Genomic DNA, 15,041 nt, shown 5'->3' on the forward strand with positions numbered 1-15,041 from the left:
AACTGCTCGTGCTTTCCAGCAGGCCAGGCTTTGTTGTTAGCGTGTGCGCGTATGCGTGTGCGTGTGTGTGTGTGTGTGTAGGTGGGAGCGCGTCCAGCTCCTTGGGTTCCACGCGGGCGCTCTCTCAGCAAGACCTGGGAGCCACTCTGTAGGATCCCGGATTTTCCCGACGGATTAAACGTGGCATTCCCCTCCCTCCAGCCTCGTAACAGACTTAAAAATAGCTTGTCCCGGGGGCGCTGGCGAGAGTCTCCACCCTCGTGCGGGGGAGGTGGGGCTGCGATCCCTGGAGCCGGCGGCATAGCAGACCCCGGGCCTCCAGCTGCTGGCGCGGAAGGGTCGGGGGCCCGCGGGTCCGGAGGTCTGCAGCACTGGGGTGGGCTGGTCCGCGCTCTCCCCGCCGGGGAGGTAGTCCAGGCTCTCGGCTCCGGGGGGTGCATCCCCGGCCCGCGTGGCGCAGGCGGTTCCGGGAACTGCCTCCGGGCGGTGGGGGCGGTGGAGCGAGCCGGGAGGCGGGGCCGGGGCCACGCTGGGTAGCCCGCGCCTCTGGACCGCTGCCGGCTCCGGCTGCACCCAGGTGAGCAGGGCCGCGTGGGAAAACTATGGCAGGAATTCGGCCCGGGGAGGGCTGCGGGTGCGGAGCGCCCTTGCAGTCCTCGCGGTGTGTGCGCCGAGTCGCGGGAGGTTAAACAATAGCGGCTCAGACGCCCTCTCGGGGTCCAGCCCGGGAGCTGCGGGAGCGGCACTGCCGAGCTGCCTCTAGACCGCCGGGCTCTGCCCCTCACCTCCAGCTCCGTTGGCCTGCTCTGGACCGAGGTACCTTCCCCCTAACCCCGCCCCGAGGGAACCAGGAGTGACTGCATCCCCCAGGACTGGGCTTCTCTGGGTGGACAGACAGACTTGGATGCTTACTTTTTGAAAAAAGTAAATATGGTTTGGAGGACTTGATGCTTTGGGTTCTGCACGTAAAAGGCGATCTTTCCATAATGAGATGATTTAAAAACAAACACATAGGCATCTCTGGTTTGTCCCTCTTGCACTCTGGGGCTGGAGTTTAGCAAGAGGCAGCAATGGTATTTCCTTTTGAGGTGGTTACAGATAAAAGTCCAGGGGAGACTTCCTTTGTTTGGAACGAGGGTCTAGAAGGGGGTCTGGAGGACTTGGGCAGGGCTACTCTTCATCCAGCGCTCCTTAGGGCCCAGGGCTTTCCTGCCCCTTGGTTGTCTAGGGGAATTTGAGTTCTAAAAGGACTTTGAAGAGAGGCCTGGTGAGTGTGAGGTGCTTTGACTGTGGCCTCTCACACTTAACTCAGCAGACCGGGCGGGTGGTCTACCGCCTCTGTCAGGGAGGTCTCTCATCACCTTCTCCTGGCCCGCAGAGCTGAGGACTAGCCAGTGAGAACTACTCCTTTTAGAGAAGGCCGGTCCTCCAGTCAAGTGGTTGATAAGCAGTCTTTTTTTTTCTCTCTCTCTCTGTCAGCACCAAGAGTCTAGAGACATCTTCCTCATGTGGAAATAGTTTTGGATACCATCCAGCTTAATAAAATGGTCCCATGAAGTTATATGCTTTAGGTTGGGAACAGAAACCTGAATTCCTTTGTGGATTTTAACTGGGTTCTGCCACAAAGCTGGAGCTGGGTTAAAGGGTTGTGGCTCAATGGACACTGCTGGGAGCAGGAAAGGGGACAACATGGTGGTGAACCTTCTTGTGGGCCCTTTTCAGAGAGGGCCGGTCCTGGTTGCCAGGGGGGTTAAGTACCTGCAATGCCAGCTGCTGCTAGGCCATGCACCCCTAGGGAGGAATTTGTGGGGGTCTGATGACTGAAAATAACATCTGCCAAGGCGCAATGACTCCTCTTGGGAAAGAAAACACCGTTATATTCTAAACCCATATTCTTTTAGATGTGAAAAGCAGTGCTGATTTTTGACAATTCTGCACCTGGGAAGACAGGTCATGTCAGTTTGTAATCTTCCCCTCCAAAATATTCTTAAGCAATGCCAGTCAAAATCCTAGCCCTGATTTTTATTTTAAGGAAAATTCTTTTGTGACAAAAACTTAAGAGATGTTTTTTACAAACCTGCTGGTCGTGTCTTTTAAAAATACCTACTTAGAAGGAGATCCAGGGCTTCAGTTCTGGAGTGAGTAAGTCACAGGACGAAAAAGCAGAGCATAAGGAATACAGTTAGTGATGCTGTAGAAGTGATGTAAGGGGACAGATGGTGGTTACACTTGTGGTGAACATAGCATAAAGTATTAACTTGTCAAATCACTAAAGTTGTACATCTGAAAGTAGCACAACATTGTGTGTCAACCGTATTCAAAAAAATAAATAAAACTACCTCCTTAAAGTTACCGGGAATGCAAGCCAGCTGTAGGGGAGAGCTGTGTGCCACTCGGTGGTTCGGGCAGTGGGTGCAGCCCCTGGGAAGGGCAACAAAGAGTGAAAAGTGTACATCTTTCTTTAGAAAACAGCAGAGGCAGAGAGTAAGTCGAAGATCTGTAACGATAGTCTTTCAGGAGAGCGCCTGAGTCACTCTCCTCTCTTTTGGGATCCCTTGCCTATGGTGTGTGCATGGCCTGTTTGCAAACTGTGTGAAGGTTTCCTTGGCAGCCACGACAATTAGCAGCGCTAATGACAAGCCTGGGCTCCCCAGGGTAGGTGCTGCTGAGGGTAGCTCGGGGAGTGAGGGCAGGCTTGTCAATGATTGCCTGGCAACTGCCTTGGTAGCTTGGCTCTCCTAATATCTCCTCTTGGCTGCATTCTTGAGGAAGCAGAAGAGACAGCAAGGTGGCAGCTGCAGTGGTAGAGTCTAGCTGTCCATTGATATTAAAAAAAAAAATCAGAATTTAAAAAGATCAGTTGTCTGGTTGAATTTTGAGCAAGTTCTCTTTGGTGGGTTATAGCTGGGCAGGTTTCAGAAGAACCATAAATCCTCCAGAAGCTGTTTCACCGTGGGATGGCTGCCTTGTGAGGTGGTGATCACCCCATCATTGGGGGGTGCAAAGCAAGGGTGGTAGATGGGCTTTTTCTCTTGGCTGTGGGATTGCCCCAGGTAGACACCATCCGTTCAACAATGAAGCAAATTTAGAATGCTAGCATAAATAATAGTTCCTTTGGGTCCTACGAATTCATGACATTGGTATAGGATTGGGAAGCTTCCTGGGACCCCACCAAAACATGCAGAGATGGTTAACACAGCTTTGGATTTCCTAATGATAGCAAGTCATTTCTGCCTTGTGTTTCTACTCCCAGGTGTGGGGAAGACAGTCCGCTGATGCCTGGAGAAAGCACAGTGTGACTGCCCTTTGGGGTGTGTGGTTTCCAGGTAACCTGTTGCACTCTCTTTGGGCTTTGTCTCCTGCCATCCTAACCTGGATGCCGGCTGCGCAGTTGAGTCCCGTTCAGCTAAACTCCGTGGAGATACAGAAAGGATTTCAGGTCCCCAGCACTGATCCTGTTGTGATTTGCCATCAAGTTTCAGTTCCTGCAGTTTGGTCAAGAAATCTGAGGTACTGTCATTTCCATGGTGGGAAGTAATTTCTGTGTCATTATCGTCATTGTTGGGAGGTAGCTGGGCATAATTCCAAAGCTCTGGAGTCAGACAGACCCTGATTTGAATCTTGGCTTCATTATCTCATTGCTGAGTGACCTGGGTCCAGTCCCTCAGCTCTCCTGAGCCTCAGTTTCTATGTTGGTCAGATGAGGCAAATCATAGCTACATCCAAGGTTGTATGATGGCTAGAAATAGTACTTTTAAAGGCTGGCATGGTGCCTGATACACAGAAACTTAATCAGTGATGGCTGCTATCATAATCTTCAAATTCCCCCAGTTCTTGCTCACCTTTGGAAGGCAGAGCCCTAAGACTTCTGAGAACCTGGGGGTTCTAGTGGGAGACAGGAGTGACACTTCTGCGGTTCAGTAAGATCACATGAACTCAGGTCCCTAATTCAGAATTCTGTATAACTGGGAGTGGGGTGCCATCCTCAGTGTTTACAGAGTGTGGTCAGGGTGTAAACATGAGGGTTTCAGGCCTGCAGCCATATCTGGATAGTCAATGTGGGCCCTGGGGCTTCTCGCTGAGGATCCTGACCCCACCCATAAGGGCTCCCATTCTCTAGGCTTTCATTAGCGGCCAGTGGGATCAGGTTGTGGACACATATTGTAACAAATCCAGCATTTTGGTAAGTCTGAATGGCATTTCTCTCCTGTGGGTCCAAATTAAGGACTCCCAACTCTGTTCTTCCTCTTTATCCTAATTCTTGCTGGTTCATAGGCTCATTTCTCCAAATACCCAAGAATATAGGATTTTGAGGCAGATATTCTAAGATTTTGATAATTCTGCCCAGGTCAATAGCAATCTGGGCTGCAAGTCTTATTTTTGGGGTTGGAATACAACAGATATGAATAAGCCATGGTCTCAGCCCTTGCAGAACTTATAGCTGGGGACTTGGAGGAGAAAGGAGACAGGAATGTCCTGCCATGGGCTCTCTTTGGTACACCCACTGCACCCTGTCCCAGCTCCTACCCCAGCACATACCATTCTGTATGGTCAATCCTGTCTGTTTTTCTGTCTTTCTGGAGAAGTCTAGCGCCAGACACCATCATTTACTACTAGTTGTATGATTGTGGGATGTTGTCTGCCCTCTTGCTTCATCTCTAAATTTCTTCATCTGTACACTAGGTGGTAGGGAGAACTAAGTGGGATAGTGCATGGAAGACCTTATAATTGTGTGTGCAGAACTGGTAACTAGTTTTTTTTTAAAGATTTTATTTATTTGACAGAGAGCACAAGCAGGCAGAGAGAGAAAGGATAGCAGGCTACCTGCTAAGCAGAGAGCCCGATGCGGGGCTCGATCACAGGACCCTGAGACCATGACCTGAGCTGAAGGCAGAGGCTTAAACCACTGAGCCACCCAGGCAACCCTTGGTAACTAGTTTTATTAATGATGGCAGGGACTATTGCCTAGGTCACCACTAATTCTGAGTGTCAGTTGTGGTGCCTGGCACTTGGAAGGGGCTCAGGAGTCATTTGCTGATGGGATGAATAAGTGAATGTTGCACAGAAACACTAGTATAGACCAGAATGTGGTAAGGCATCCAGAGGAGAGTATACCCTGGGCTCCAAGAGTCCCAGGGAGGGGCAGGACATTTTGACTCTGGGCCTGGGGAGGGATTTATGGTGGCTGTCAGGTGTGAGCAAGGCCTTGAAGCAGGCACTCATTCACCTGCAGCAGAAGCAGGGGGAGGTGGTAGAGGTCCATCTGTACTGTGGTGGCATAGTGGCTAAAAGCTCAGACTCTGAAAGCAGGCTGCATGGGTTTGGATCTTGCCTCCTGCATCTGGGAAAAACTTTTTTACTTCTTTGCAGTTTGGATAATATGAGGACCTCCTTGAGGGATTGTTCTGAAGATTACATGAGTTATTCTTCACGAAGCTCTTAAAAACAGTGCCCATAAATAGATAGCCTGGAGATAGGAATGTGTGGACAGCAAGTAATATTGTAAGTGAGAGATGCAGCTAGAAAGGTAGTTTGGAAACAGTTCATAAAGGTGTTTGAATATCTTTTTAGTGAATTTGGGATTAGCCAATGAAGAACGCAGAAAATCCATTCTCCTGTGGCTGAAGCCCAGGGGTGGCTGCCCTTTCCTTTGTTTTGTTTGTTTTTGTTTTTTGAGACTTACTTATTTATTTTAGAGACGGGGGTGGGGGGTGGGGGGTGAGGGGTGGAGCAAGTGACTGCACGCAAATTGGGGGAGGGGCAGAGGGAGAGAATCTCAAGCAGGCTTCCTGCTGAGCACAGAGCTAACCCAGGGCTCCATTCCAGGACCCATGAGATCATGACCTGAGCCCAAACCAAGAGTCAATTGCTCAACCAGCTGTGCCTCCCAGGTGCCCCAAGGTGGCTGCCCCTTCTAAACGGGGTATGCACTCCCCAATTTGCCACAATCCTCAACATTCCCTCCCACCATGGCTCTGCATCAATAAATCCCGAGATTCGCATTTCTAACAAGTTCCCAGCAGATGCTGATGCTCTGTTGCTGCTGGTCAAGGACCACACTTTGAGAACTGCTGCCTAGTTGGATCCTGGACACTAAGGTAGGGAATCAGTTGCCTTTTATCCTCAAGCTTGTACTGTGGGTTTTTTTTTTATACCTGGCACATTCCTGCATTTAATGCTACTTCCTGGACCTGGGGGAATTTGGATTTGCAATCTCTTTTTTTTTTTAAAGATTTTATTTATTTATCTGACAGACAGAGATCACAAGTAGGCAGAGAGGCAGGCAGAGAGAGAGGGGGAAGCAGGCTCCCTGCTGAGCAGAGACCCTGATGCGGGGCTTGATCCCAGGACCCTGGGATCATGACCTGAGCCGAAGGCAGAGGCTTTAACCCACTGAGCCAACCAGGTGCCCCATTTTTTTAAAAAGATTTTATTTATGCAATTTCTGATATAATCAGTACTGGAAGGCTGGATCTAAAGGTCCCAAGAGAGAAATGGGCCAGAAAAAAGAGATCTGGGAGTGGCTGAGGATCATCCTAAAGCAGGCCTTTGGTTGCTGAAGCTGTGGGTATGTGTGAACTCATCGTCAGGGAGAGTGCGCAGGGAGAGATGGGTCGTGAGTGAACAGCAGAATATCACGGGAGCACCGCGCATGCCCCATCCCCTCTGCCTTCTCCCCTTTCCCCCACCTTATTAAAAGAAGGGTAAAAGGATAGTAATTGTTCATGGAAGAGGCTGGAAGGAACATTCAAAAAGGTGGGAGTTGCCTTTGCCAATGGAGCATTCTTAGCCTTACTCTTAGAGAGAGGACTGTGGGCACAAGTTGAGGCCAAAGCTTAAATAGTTAAACAGTGAGTTGTAGGTGAGCTCCCTGCCTGGGGGAGGACAGGAAGCAGGTGTCCTGTTACCCTTGCCCACAGCATGCCTGGTAACCTGCTGTTGCTCCAAGGCATAGCTTGTTGTGACAATTGTCTCTGAGGCTCCAGGGACACAGTTGCGGCTTGGAGCTCAGAATGGTAAGTAGCAGGACTCTAGTCTCTCTCTCTCTCTCTCTCTTTTTTTTTTTTTTTGGTTTGTTTGTTTAAATAACAGAACACATTAAGTAGAAATGGACTGATCTTGTCATGGCCGTGATGGGGGTGCAGATGGCTGGATGGTTTTGGTTTTGGAGTCTGGTTGGGGGAAGAGTAGATAAGAAAGGAAGTGTGGGAGCGGCAATGGAAAAGGTGGGCCATTGGCAGCCTGCGGGCAGTCTTCAAGGCTGGGCTAAGCGGTTTGGACATGGTGCGGTGGTAACAAGGGGCCATGCTGAGCGCCTGGGTGCAGGACGGTATGTGGTTCCTGTACCTTGGCAGCCCCAATGCCTGGCACGGGGTCTGGCCTGAGTAGACATGCTGTAAATGAAGGGGGCAGTGGGTGAATGAATGAATGAGTTTGAGGGATAAGCCATCATGATCTGATCAAAGCCAAATTTAAGGACAGAGAGTCTCAAGAATCAGTGTTCAGAGTCCATAAGCTTTAGGGCCAGATGCACCTCCAACTGTGCTTCAACTCTGGCCTCCCAATCTGGGGCAAGACTCTTAGCCCCTCCAGAAATCCGTTTCCTTGTTTGTAGAATGGGAATTGTGACAGCTGCTTGGAGGTTTCAATGTAGAATTTGTGTCCGGCAGAAGCTGGCACTTGCTGCACCGAGGCCCGCAGGGTGCAGGCATGTGGGGCAGAACCCTCACTGTCCTTCTCAGGTGAAGGCTCAGGGGTGTCAGGGACCTTCCCTGGAGGCCCCCCCCTTTACAAACCCACAAGGCCTTTCCCCTTCATGAGATCAGTGACCTCTCTCCTCTGACTTTCTCTTGTATTTAAAAGTTTGAATCACATGATCTGGAAAGAACTTGATTAAATAAGTTCATCTGTCCTTATTGTTCCCCGGTCAGATTTGAAGTTCAAGGGCAGAAATTGTATTATTTCTATGAAAATTATTAAAGTAATAGATGATGATGTAAAGATATACTGGATAGTATAGGAAGGGGGAAAGTGGAAAACCGAAATCTTCCGACTTCCTTTCCCCTCCCAGAGGCAACCATTACTAACAGCTTGTTCGTTTTTGTAGAAATACCATAGTCTGTGGTAACGAAATGATAGACAATGAAGCACATATAGGAACCGTAAATCAGTGTATTCTATTTTGCTATTATTACATATGAGCAACAAATATGAATCATTCATACATGTGTATATGTATATATGTTATATACATGTATCATTATCATCATCGCTCTGTGTAAGGCTTGTCTGTTTACCCACCTCCTACCCATGCACCATCCATGTATTCATTTATTTATCCCCGTTTCACCCCTCATTTCCCTCCTTCCTCATAGGCAATAATGTGAGTTATATCTATAGATCTATAGCTATTGACATATACTGAAAGCTATAGATAGATACATATGTGAGATATATATATCTTTATTTTTGCAAATTATTATTTGATGTGATTATGTTATTTAAACAGGTGTGGAAATACATATGTATATATATGTGTATATTTACGTGTGTGTATACTTGTATTTATGTATATGTATACATAGATACACAGTCATTACTCTGTTTCAGTGTGTGAATAGTTGTTGCCTTATTCTTATCAATAGCTGCATAGTATTTCGTTGTATAGAGTTACCATTTGTATCCCCTGTTGTACTTCGTACTTCACTTTCTTGTATTTTTTCTTGTACTTTGCTGTTACAAACAATACTACATGACCCTTTTGTACAAGCGACTTTGCACACTTGTATATGTTTATCTGTAGGATAAATTAGAATTCTTTGTTGTGAAATGTTCATTTTAAAATCTTATTGCTACTGTCAAATTACTTTTTAAAGAGAGAGAACAATTTCTGTGTCTCCCAAGAGAGTGGAGAGGAGTCTGAGAACAAACTGGACCTCTTTTCTAAATCAGTAGGTTTGAAAGGAAGACCGTCGTGGATGGAGTAGAGTCTGTGCGGAGACATGGCTACTCTGTTAAGCCTCCTCCGACCGTGGTGGCCATCATCTTACTCACATCCCCCCAGTGGGACCATAGTCCTGTGATCACACTTTACAGTTGGGGCACACTTTATAGAATGTAGCCCGTTCCTGGTCGGCTGTAGTCTTGTAATGACGGGAGGACAGGATGGAGTGTGGTGGTTGTTAGGAGGCTTTGCCTCCCACGGGCAAGTTACTGGAACTTATCCTGAGGTCAGTATAGGGTTGCAGAAAGACCACTTAGACATTTGACCCCTCCCTCTGACAAACACCTCTGGCAGGGACACACACATAGCAGTGGGGGGGAGTCACTTGCTGCATTCCTAGGAATGAGGTCCTAGGAGGACCTCCTATGTTTCAGGTATTAGGCTGGGTGCTTCACTTGCCTTATTCCTAACCACAAGCCTGAAGAGTAGACTCCAGGATCCCCAATATACACAGAACGTTTAAGGATGTGAAGGAACTTGCCCAAGGCTTCGATCTGAATCCCCATTCCTGTGATTACAGAGCCCACACCATTGGCTCCCTCAGCTCTCACCCAGTCAGTGCATCCCATGGGTACTATGGCTGCTATCCAGCTCCCTCCCTTTGCCCCACTTAGGCTCCCGCTGGCCAGGTGTACAGTACCTGCAGCCAGATGCATCTCACCAAACTCGGAAACCCTCCTTATTTTCCAGGCCCTCTCTCAGCTCCTGTGCCTGCTGCCGTGGCCTTGGTGGCACCCTCCCTCGGTGGGCAGCCCAGGGCTTCCTCAGCCCATGCAGTCCCCGGCTACCCCTGCTGAAGGCCTCAGTGGCTCCCTCTTTGGGGCCTACCCCCTGCCTACCTTCAAGTTCCAGCCTCGCTCTGAGAGCGTGGACTGGAGGCGCATTAGCGCCCTGGATGTGGACCGTGTGGCGCGGGAGCTGGACGTGGCTGCCCTGCAGGAGAACATCACCGGGGTGACCTTCTGCAATTTGGACCGGGAGGCATGCAGCCGCTGTGGGCATCCTGTGGACCCGGTGCTGCTCAAGGTGCTGCGCTTGGCCCAGCTCATCATCGAGTACCTGCTGCACTGCCAGGATTGCTTGAGCACTAGTGTCGCCCAGCTGGAGGCCCGGCTGCAGGCCAGCCTGGGCCAGCAGCAGCGTGGCCAGCAGGAGTTGGGGCGCCAGGCTGACGAGCTCAGGGGTGTGAGAGAGGAGAGCCGACGGCGTCGCAAGATGATTGGCACCTTGCAGCAGCTGCTCCTGCAGACGGGGGCCCACAGCTACCACGCGGTGAGGACTCTCTGCAGGGTCGGGGAGGGGGAGGGCTGTGGGCTCAGTCACCACCTGGCCACCTGGGCACCAGCACCCTGGGTCCCAGGATTGCTGTGGGCCCTGTTTTCTGGGGTGAGGAGCAGACGTTAGAGATGTCTCATCAAGTTCTCCAGCATGTGTGTGTGTGTTGGGGGGCAAGTGTGTATCTGAAGGATGTGTGTGCATACGTGTATAATATATGTGTGTGTTTGTGGAGAGGGTGCCTGTCTAGGGCATGCAGGTGTGAATGTAGAGGTTGTGCATGTTTAAGGACAGTGTGAATATGTGTGTCTACCATGTGAATGTTTGGATATGTGTATGTATGTATGTAGAGTGTGTGGTGTCTAACGTATGTTTGTGTGTGAAGTATGCATCTAAAGATATATTTATAGTTCGTGTGTGTGTGTGTATGAATGAATGAATGAAGGATATATATGTGTGTAAAGGTGTGTGTATTTATGGAGGGTGTGAGTGTGTGTGTTTGAAAGGTTTGTGTGTGTATGTAGCAGTGTGATATAAAAAGGCGTGTGTGTGCGTGTGTGTGTGTGTGTGTGTGTGTGTGTAGAATCAGTCTGTAGTAAGAGACTGGTACTGTGGTTCCGCCAGGCCCATTCCCGAAAGTGACTCCATCATTCAACCTAGTGACATTTCATTACCTGGAGTGGCATATGAACATTTGCATCTGCATGAAGTGTGGCCTGGGGACATTGCACTTTCATGAATTGCCGTGGGGGCCTGGCCATGGACCAGGCTCTCAGGAGGCAGGCACAAGTCATCTGGCTCAGGTGTTCAAGAAATTCATAGTCTGGGGGTGGGTGAGACAGAAGGAATAATATGATACAATGTTAATTATTATAAAAATGTCAGAATCCTTTCAGTAGTAAATGCCAGAACAGCAGTTTAACTTGGCTTAGGCCAATAAAGAATTTATTGGTTACTTTAACTGAAAAATCCAGAGCTCTGGTGGGACTCACATGTGGCTTGTCCTTGGAATCAGATGATGGCACTAGAAATTAGTTTGTTTTTCTGTAGCTGTTGGCAACTCTTCTTTAGTGTGGGTTCCATTCTCAGAAAGAGTCTGTCTGTGTGGTAGGAAGTTGGGCCACCAGTGCCAGTATCTCATTTTCCCAGGTTCAAGGCTGGCATGATAGAAGGCCCACTTTGGTCCCAGAGACCTGGGCCATTTTTCACTGTGTCCTGTATTTGGCTGTTTTTGATCTCCTACCCATCTGGGAGCCACTCACAGGTCCCTGGGAATTCAGGATTGCGACTGGCTTTGGTCTAGGTCCCATGTCTCACCTTGGAGCTGGGGATGGACAGAAGCCTGTGGATGGAGAGTGAGGAGCAGGGTAATTCCCCTGAAGAAAACTGGGAGTTCTGTTGTCAGAGGAAGAAGGAGCTGCTACTGTACGGTCCTAACTCCCTTAATGATACTTTCTAGAAGTTGCATTTATCACTTCTGCTTACATGTCATTGGCCAGAATTTAGTCACATGGCAAGGGAGGTTGGAACATAAAGTGTTTATTCTCATTAACCTTATGACCAGCTAAAAATAAGGGTTTCTATTACTGAGGAAAGAGGGAAAATGGGTCTTGGGGGACAACTGGCAATTTCTGTCACATTTGTGTAAAGATCGCAAATAATCTGTCCTCTTAGTCTGCTTGAGTAGGATTGGCAACCTGCAATTTTGTTGTGTTGGAGAAAGTTTGAAATTTTACAGTGAAAAGATGATATGATAGATTGGCAGTGTCTGAAATGCTTGAGGAGAGTGAAGTGGAATTAGAGATACTATTATTTTCTATCCTCTGCTCTGGTTGTTCTCAACCCCAGGGGTGGGACCTGGGCATTGGCTTTCTTTTTTTTTTTTTTTCCTTTGTAGTGTGAAAATTTTTAAATGTGCACAAAAGAGAGAGTAGTGTAATGAACCTTTATCTGTACATTACCCAGCCCAATCATTATCAACTATCGATATTTTTGCGTGTGTTCCCCTACCCACTTGCCCCACCCCTGTGTCACTTTGAAGTGTGTTAAGTGTATGGTGTTATCTATACCTATTTCACTATGTATCTCTAAAAGGCAAGGACTCTTGCTTTTAAATATAAACACAAGAGCATCATCATGCCTTGAAAAAACCAACAAAAATTCCTTGGTGTCCTCAAATACCTAGTCAGTGCTCACCAGTCCCCAGGGCACCATAGCGTTCAGATCAAATCTTCATTTCTGAAGCAGCCCTGGAAGCCCACGGAAATGGGAATTTTGATATTGGGAGGACACCAGGTTGAGCCAGGTGATGTAATCCTGGCTTACCACCATTTCCCTTCTGTGCAGTGCCACCTGTGTGACAAGACGTTCATGAATGCCACCTTCCTCCGGGGCCACATCCAACGCAGGCACACGGGCACAGCGGAAGGCGGTGAGTCCAGGAGGCCTTCCTGGGACGGTCGAAGAGTCTGGGCTGGTCTGCAGTGGGTGTGGGGCATGTAGACCATCACAGCTGTCCTCAGACCTCATCATCCAGTAAAGAAGGGGATGATCTCACCATCTACCATGGGGTGGTGGGGCATCCATCCCATGTGGGCCTGGGAGGGTTTCTGACCATGTGTGTAGAGAAGAAGGGAGTAAGATAGGTAAGTTCTGGTGTTAGCTCTATTCCTTTCTATGATGTGACCACAGTCAATGCACCTCCTCAGAGTCTCAGTGGCTTTTGCTGTGAATGGGGCAGTCAAATGGCATGACTCTGAAGGGTCCTCACCTTCCAATCTCCTATGAATCTGCTATTTTCTGATGCTAACTAGGAAGGGGTTTAAATGGGGTTAATGAGCAGTTAGACCAGGTTTTTGACATTTTGTATGTACATGAGCTAATTATGACTTAATCACTTTGATTTTACCATTTCAAATTCCAAAACAAGTAGGGAGACTGTATGTTCCCCCATAAAGAGATTTACATACTTTATATTTGTGGTTCATAAGAAATAACTGTTAACACATAAAATAAATATAAATATGAAAATATAAATCATATAAATATAAAAATCCCATTGAATAAAACATTTTTCTTATTTTTTTCATTTTAATTTCCTTTTCAAAGAGCAGACTTAGAGTTTTAAAACAGCACCATTTACCTAATTGTTATGCATTTATTATATATCTCATTCTTCTTGATTCTGTATTGGAGACTGCTAAAGAAAAACAGATTTTCTACTTCCCAAATGAATTTTTCTGATAAAAAGACATGTCTTTGAAGAGATATTTGTATACCGATGTTCATAGCAGCATTATTCACAGTGGCTAAGATGTGGGAGCATCCAAATGTCCATAGACAGATGAATAGGTAAACAAAATGTGATGTATACATGCAAGGGAATATGATTCAGCCTTAAAAAGGAAATTATGTGACATGTTACAACATGAGTGAACCTTGAGGATATTATGGTAAGTGAAGTCAGTCAGTCTCAAAAGGACAGATTCTGTGTGATTCCACTGATATGAGGTACCTAGAGTCATCAAATTTATAGAAACAGAAAGTAAAGTGATGGTTGTGGGGGGCGGGGGAGGGGGTCCATGGGAGTTATTTAAAGCATATAGAGTTTTTGTTTTACAAGAATGAAAAGACTTATGGAAGTGGATGGTGGTGATGGTTGCACAGCATTATGAATTATGAATGCATTTAACACCATTGAACTGTACATTTAAAAAGGGATAAATGCTAAATTTTATAGTATGTATATTTTACCACAATAAAAAGCTGGAAAAAATGTCTTTGACCTGGAAAATTATTTAAAATTTAATTTATCTTTTTAAAATGTTTGTTAATTTTTAAAAGGATTTATTTATTTATTTATATGCTAGAGAGAGAGAGAGAGAGAGAGAGCACACAAGCGGGGGGAGCAGAGGCAGAGGGAGAAGAAGGCTCTCCACTGAGCAAGGAGCCTGATGTGGATCTCAATCCCAGGACTCTGGGATCATGACCTGAGCTGAAGGCAGACGCTTAATTGGCTGAGCTACCCAGGTGTCCCTTGACCTGGAAAATTTAAATACAGAAGGGTAGAAAAGAGAAAATAAAAACCATGGACAGTATCAGCTAGTTAATATTTTGGTTTGTTCTATGTCATTATTTTTCTGTGTACGTATATAATCCTATACTATGCAGTTTTAACTGTTGCTTATCTTCTATTAAGAATATATTACATTTTCAATGTCATTTACTCATCTTGGAAAATATGCTTTTTAATGGCTGAATAGTATCCCATCCTCTGACTATCCTAATTTATTTCACAATTAAATTACTTTGTACTTTATATGGGTTACTCATAAATTTCCCTCCTGGAAATCATATGATGATCAACATTCCTCTATGTAAATCTTTGTGCATATTCCTTGTTATTTTCTTAAGGGTAAGTGCTGAAGGAGAGGGAAAATATGTTCTTAAGGCAACTTTTGCTAAATTAATGTTCATGATCTTTTTATTCTCAGGCAGCTGGCTTTTCATATACCCCTGTTCTCCTTTTTCATACTCTCTCAAATCACTTTGTTAACCCAAATTAATTTCCACTACATCTAAAAATTGCTTGTTTCCAAAAAGTCCAGTCTGAGGAAAACCGTATCTCATTTCAGAGACAGGCTTAGAGTTTTAATAATGATGCCACCTATCTAATAGGAACTAAAGGTACTTTGAAAAGTAACAAATGTTCAAGTACAATTGGTGTCTTTTTCATTAACCTGTAACTCTTGGTTTATAAGTA

General features: G+C 46.7%; 1 protein-coding gene across 4 annotated transcripts in view; it reads left to right on the plus strand.

The window, feature by feature from the left end:
- Window positions 1-412: 412 nt before the first annotated feature.
- The window catches only part of DZIP1L (DAZ interacting zinc finger protein 1 like), a 41,740-nt gene continuing 27,111 nt past the window's right edge, over window positions 413-15,041 (plus strand). Inside the window, exons 1-6 of one of the 4 annotated variants that reach the window (XM_032869618.1) lie at window positions 413-577; window positions 3,254-3,510; window positions 4,121-4,183; window positions 6,014-6,098; window positions 9,695-10,276; window positions 12,626-12,710. In XM_032869618.1, coding sequence (XP_032725509.1) covers window positions 9,776-10,276; window positions 12,626-12,710 — 586 coding nt within the window. In that variant the 5' untranslated portion in view covers window positions 413-577; window positions 3,254-3,510; window positions 4,121-4,183; window positions 6,014-6,098; window positions 9,695-9,775. Of the gene's footprint in view, window positions 578-2,932; window positions 3,511-4,120; window positions 4,184-6,013; window positions 6,099-6,995; window positions 7,017-9,694; window positions 10,277-12,625; window positions 12,711-15,041 lie in introns of those variants that run through there. The other 3 variants (XM_032869620.1, XM_032869619.1, XM_032869617.1) reach the window with 3 other exon arrangements.

This window comes from Lontra canadensis, unplaced genomic scaffold (assembly GCF_010015895.1).
Source record: "Lontra canadensis isolate GAN:19392208 unplaced genomic scaffold, GSC_riverotter_1.0 scaffold38, whole genome shotgun sequence".
In the NCBI taxonomy this organism is placed as follows: Eukaryota; Metazoa; Chordata; class Mammalia; order Carnivora; family Mustelidae; genus Lontra; species Lontra canadensis.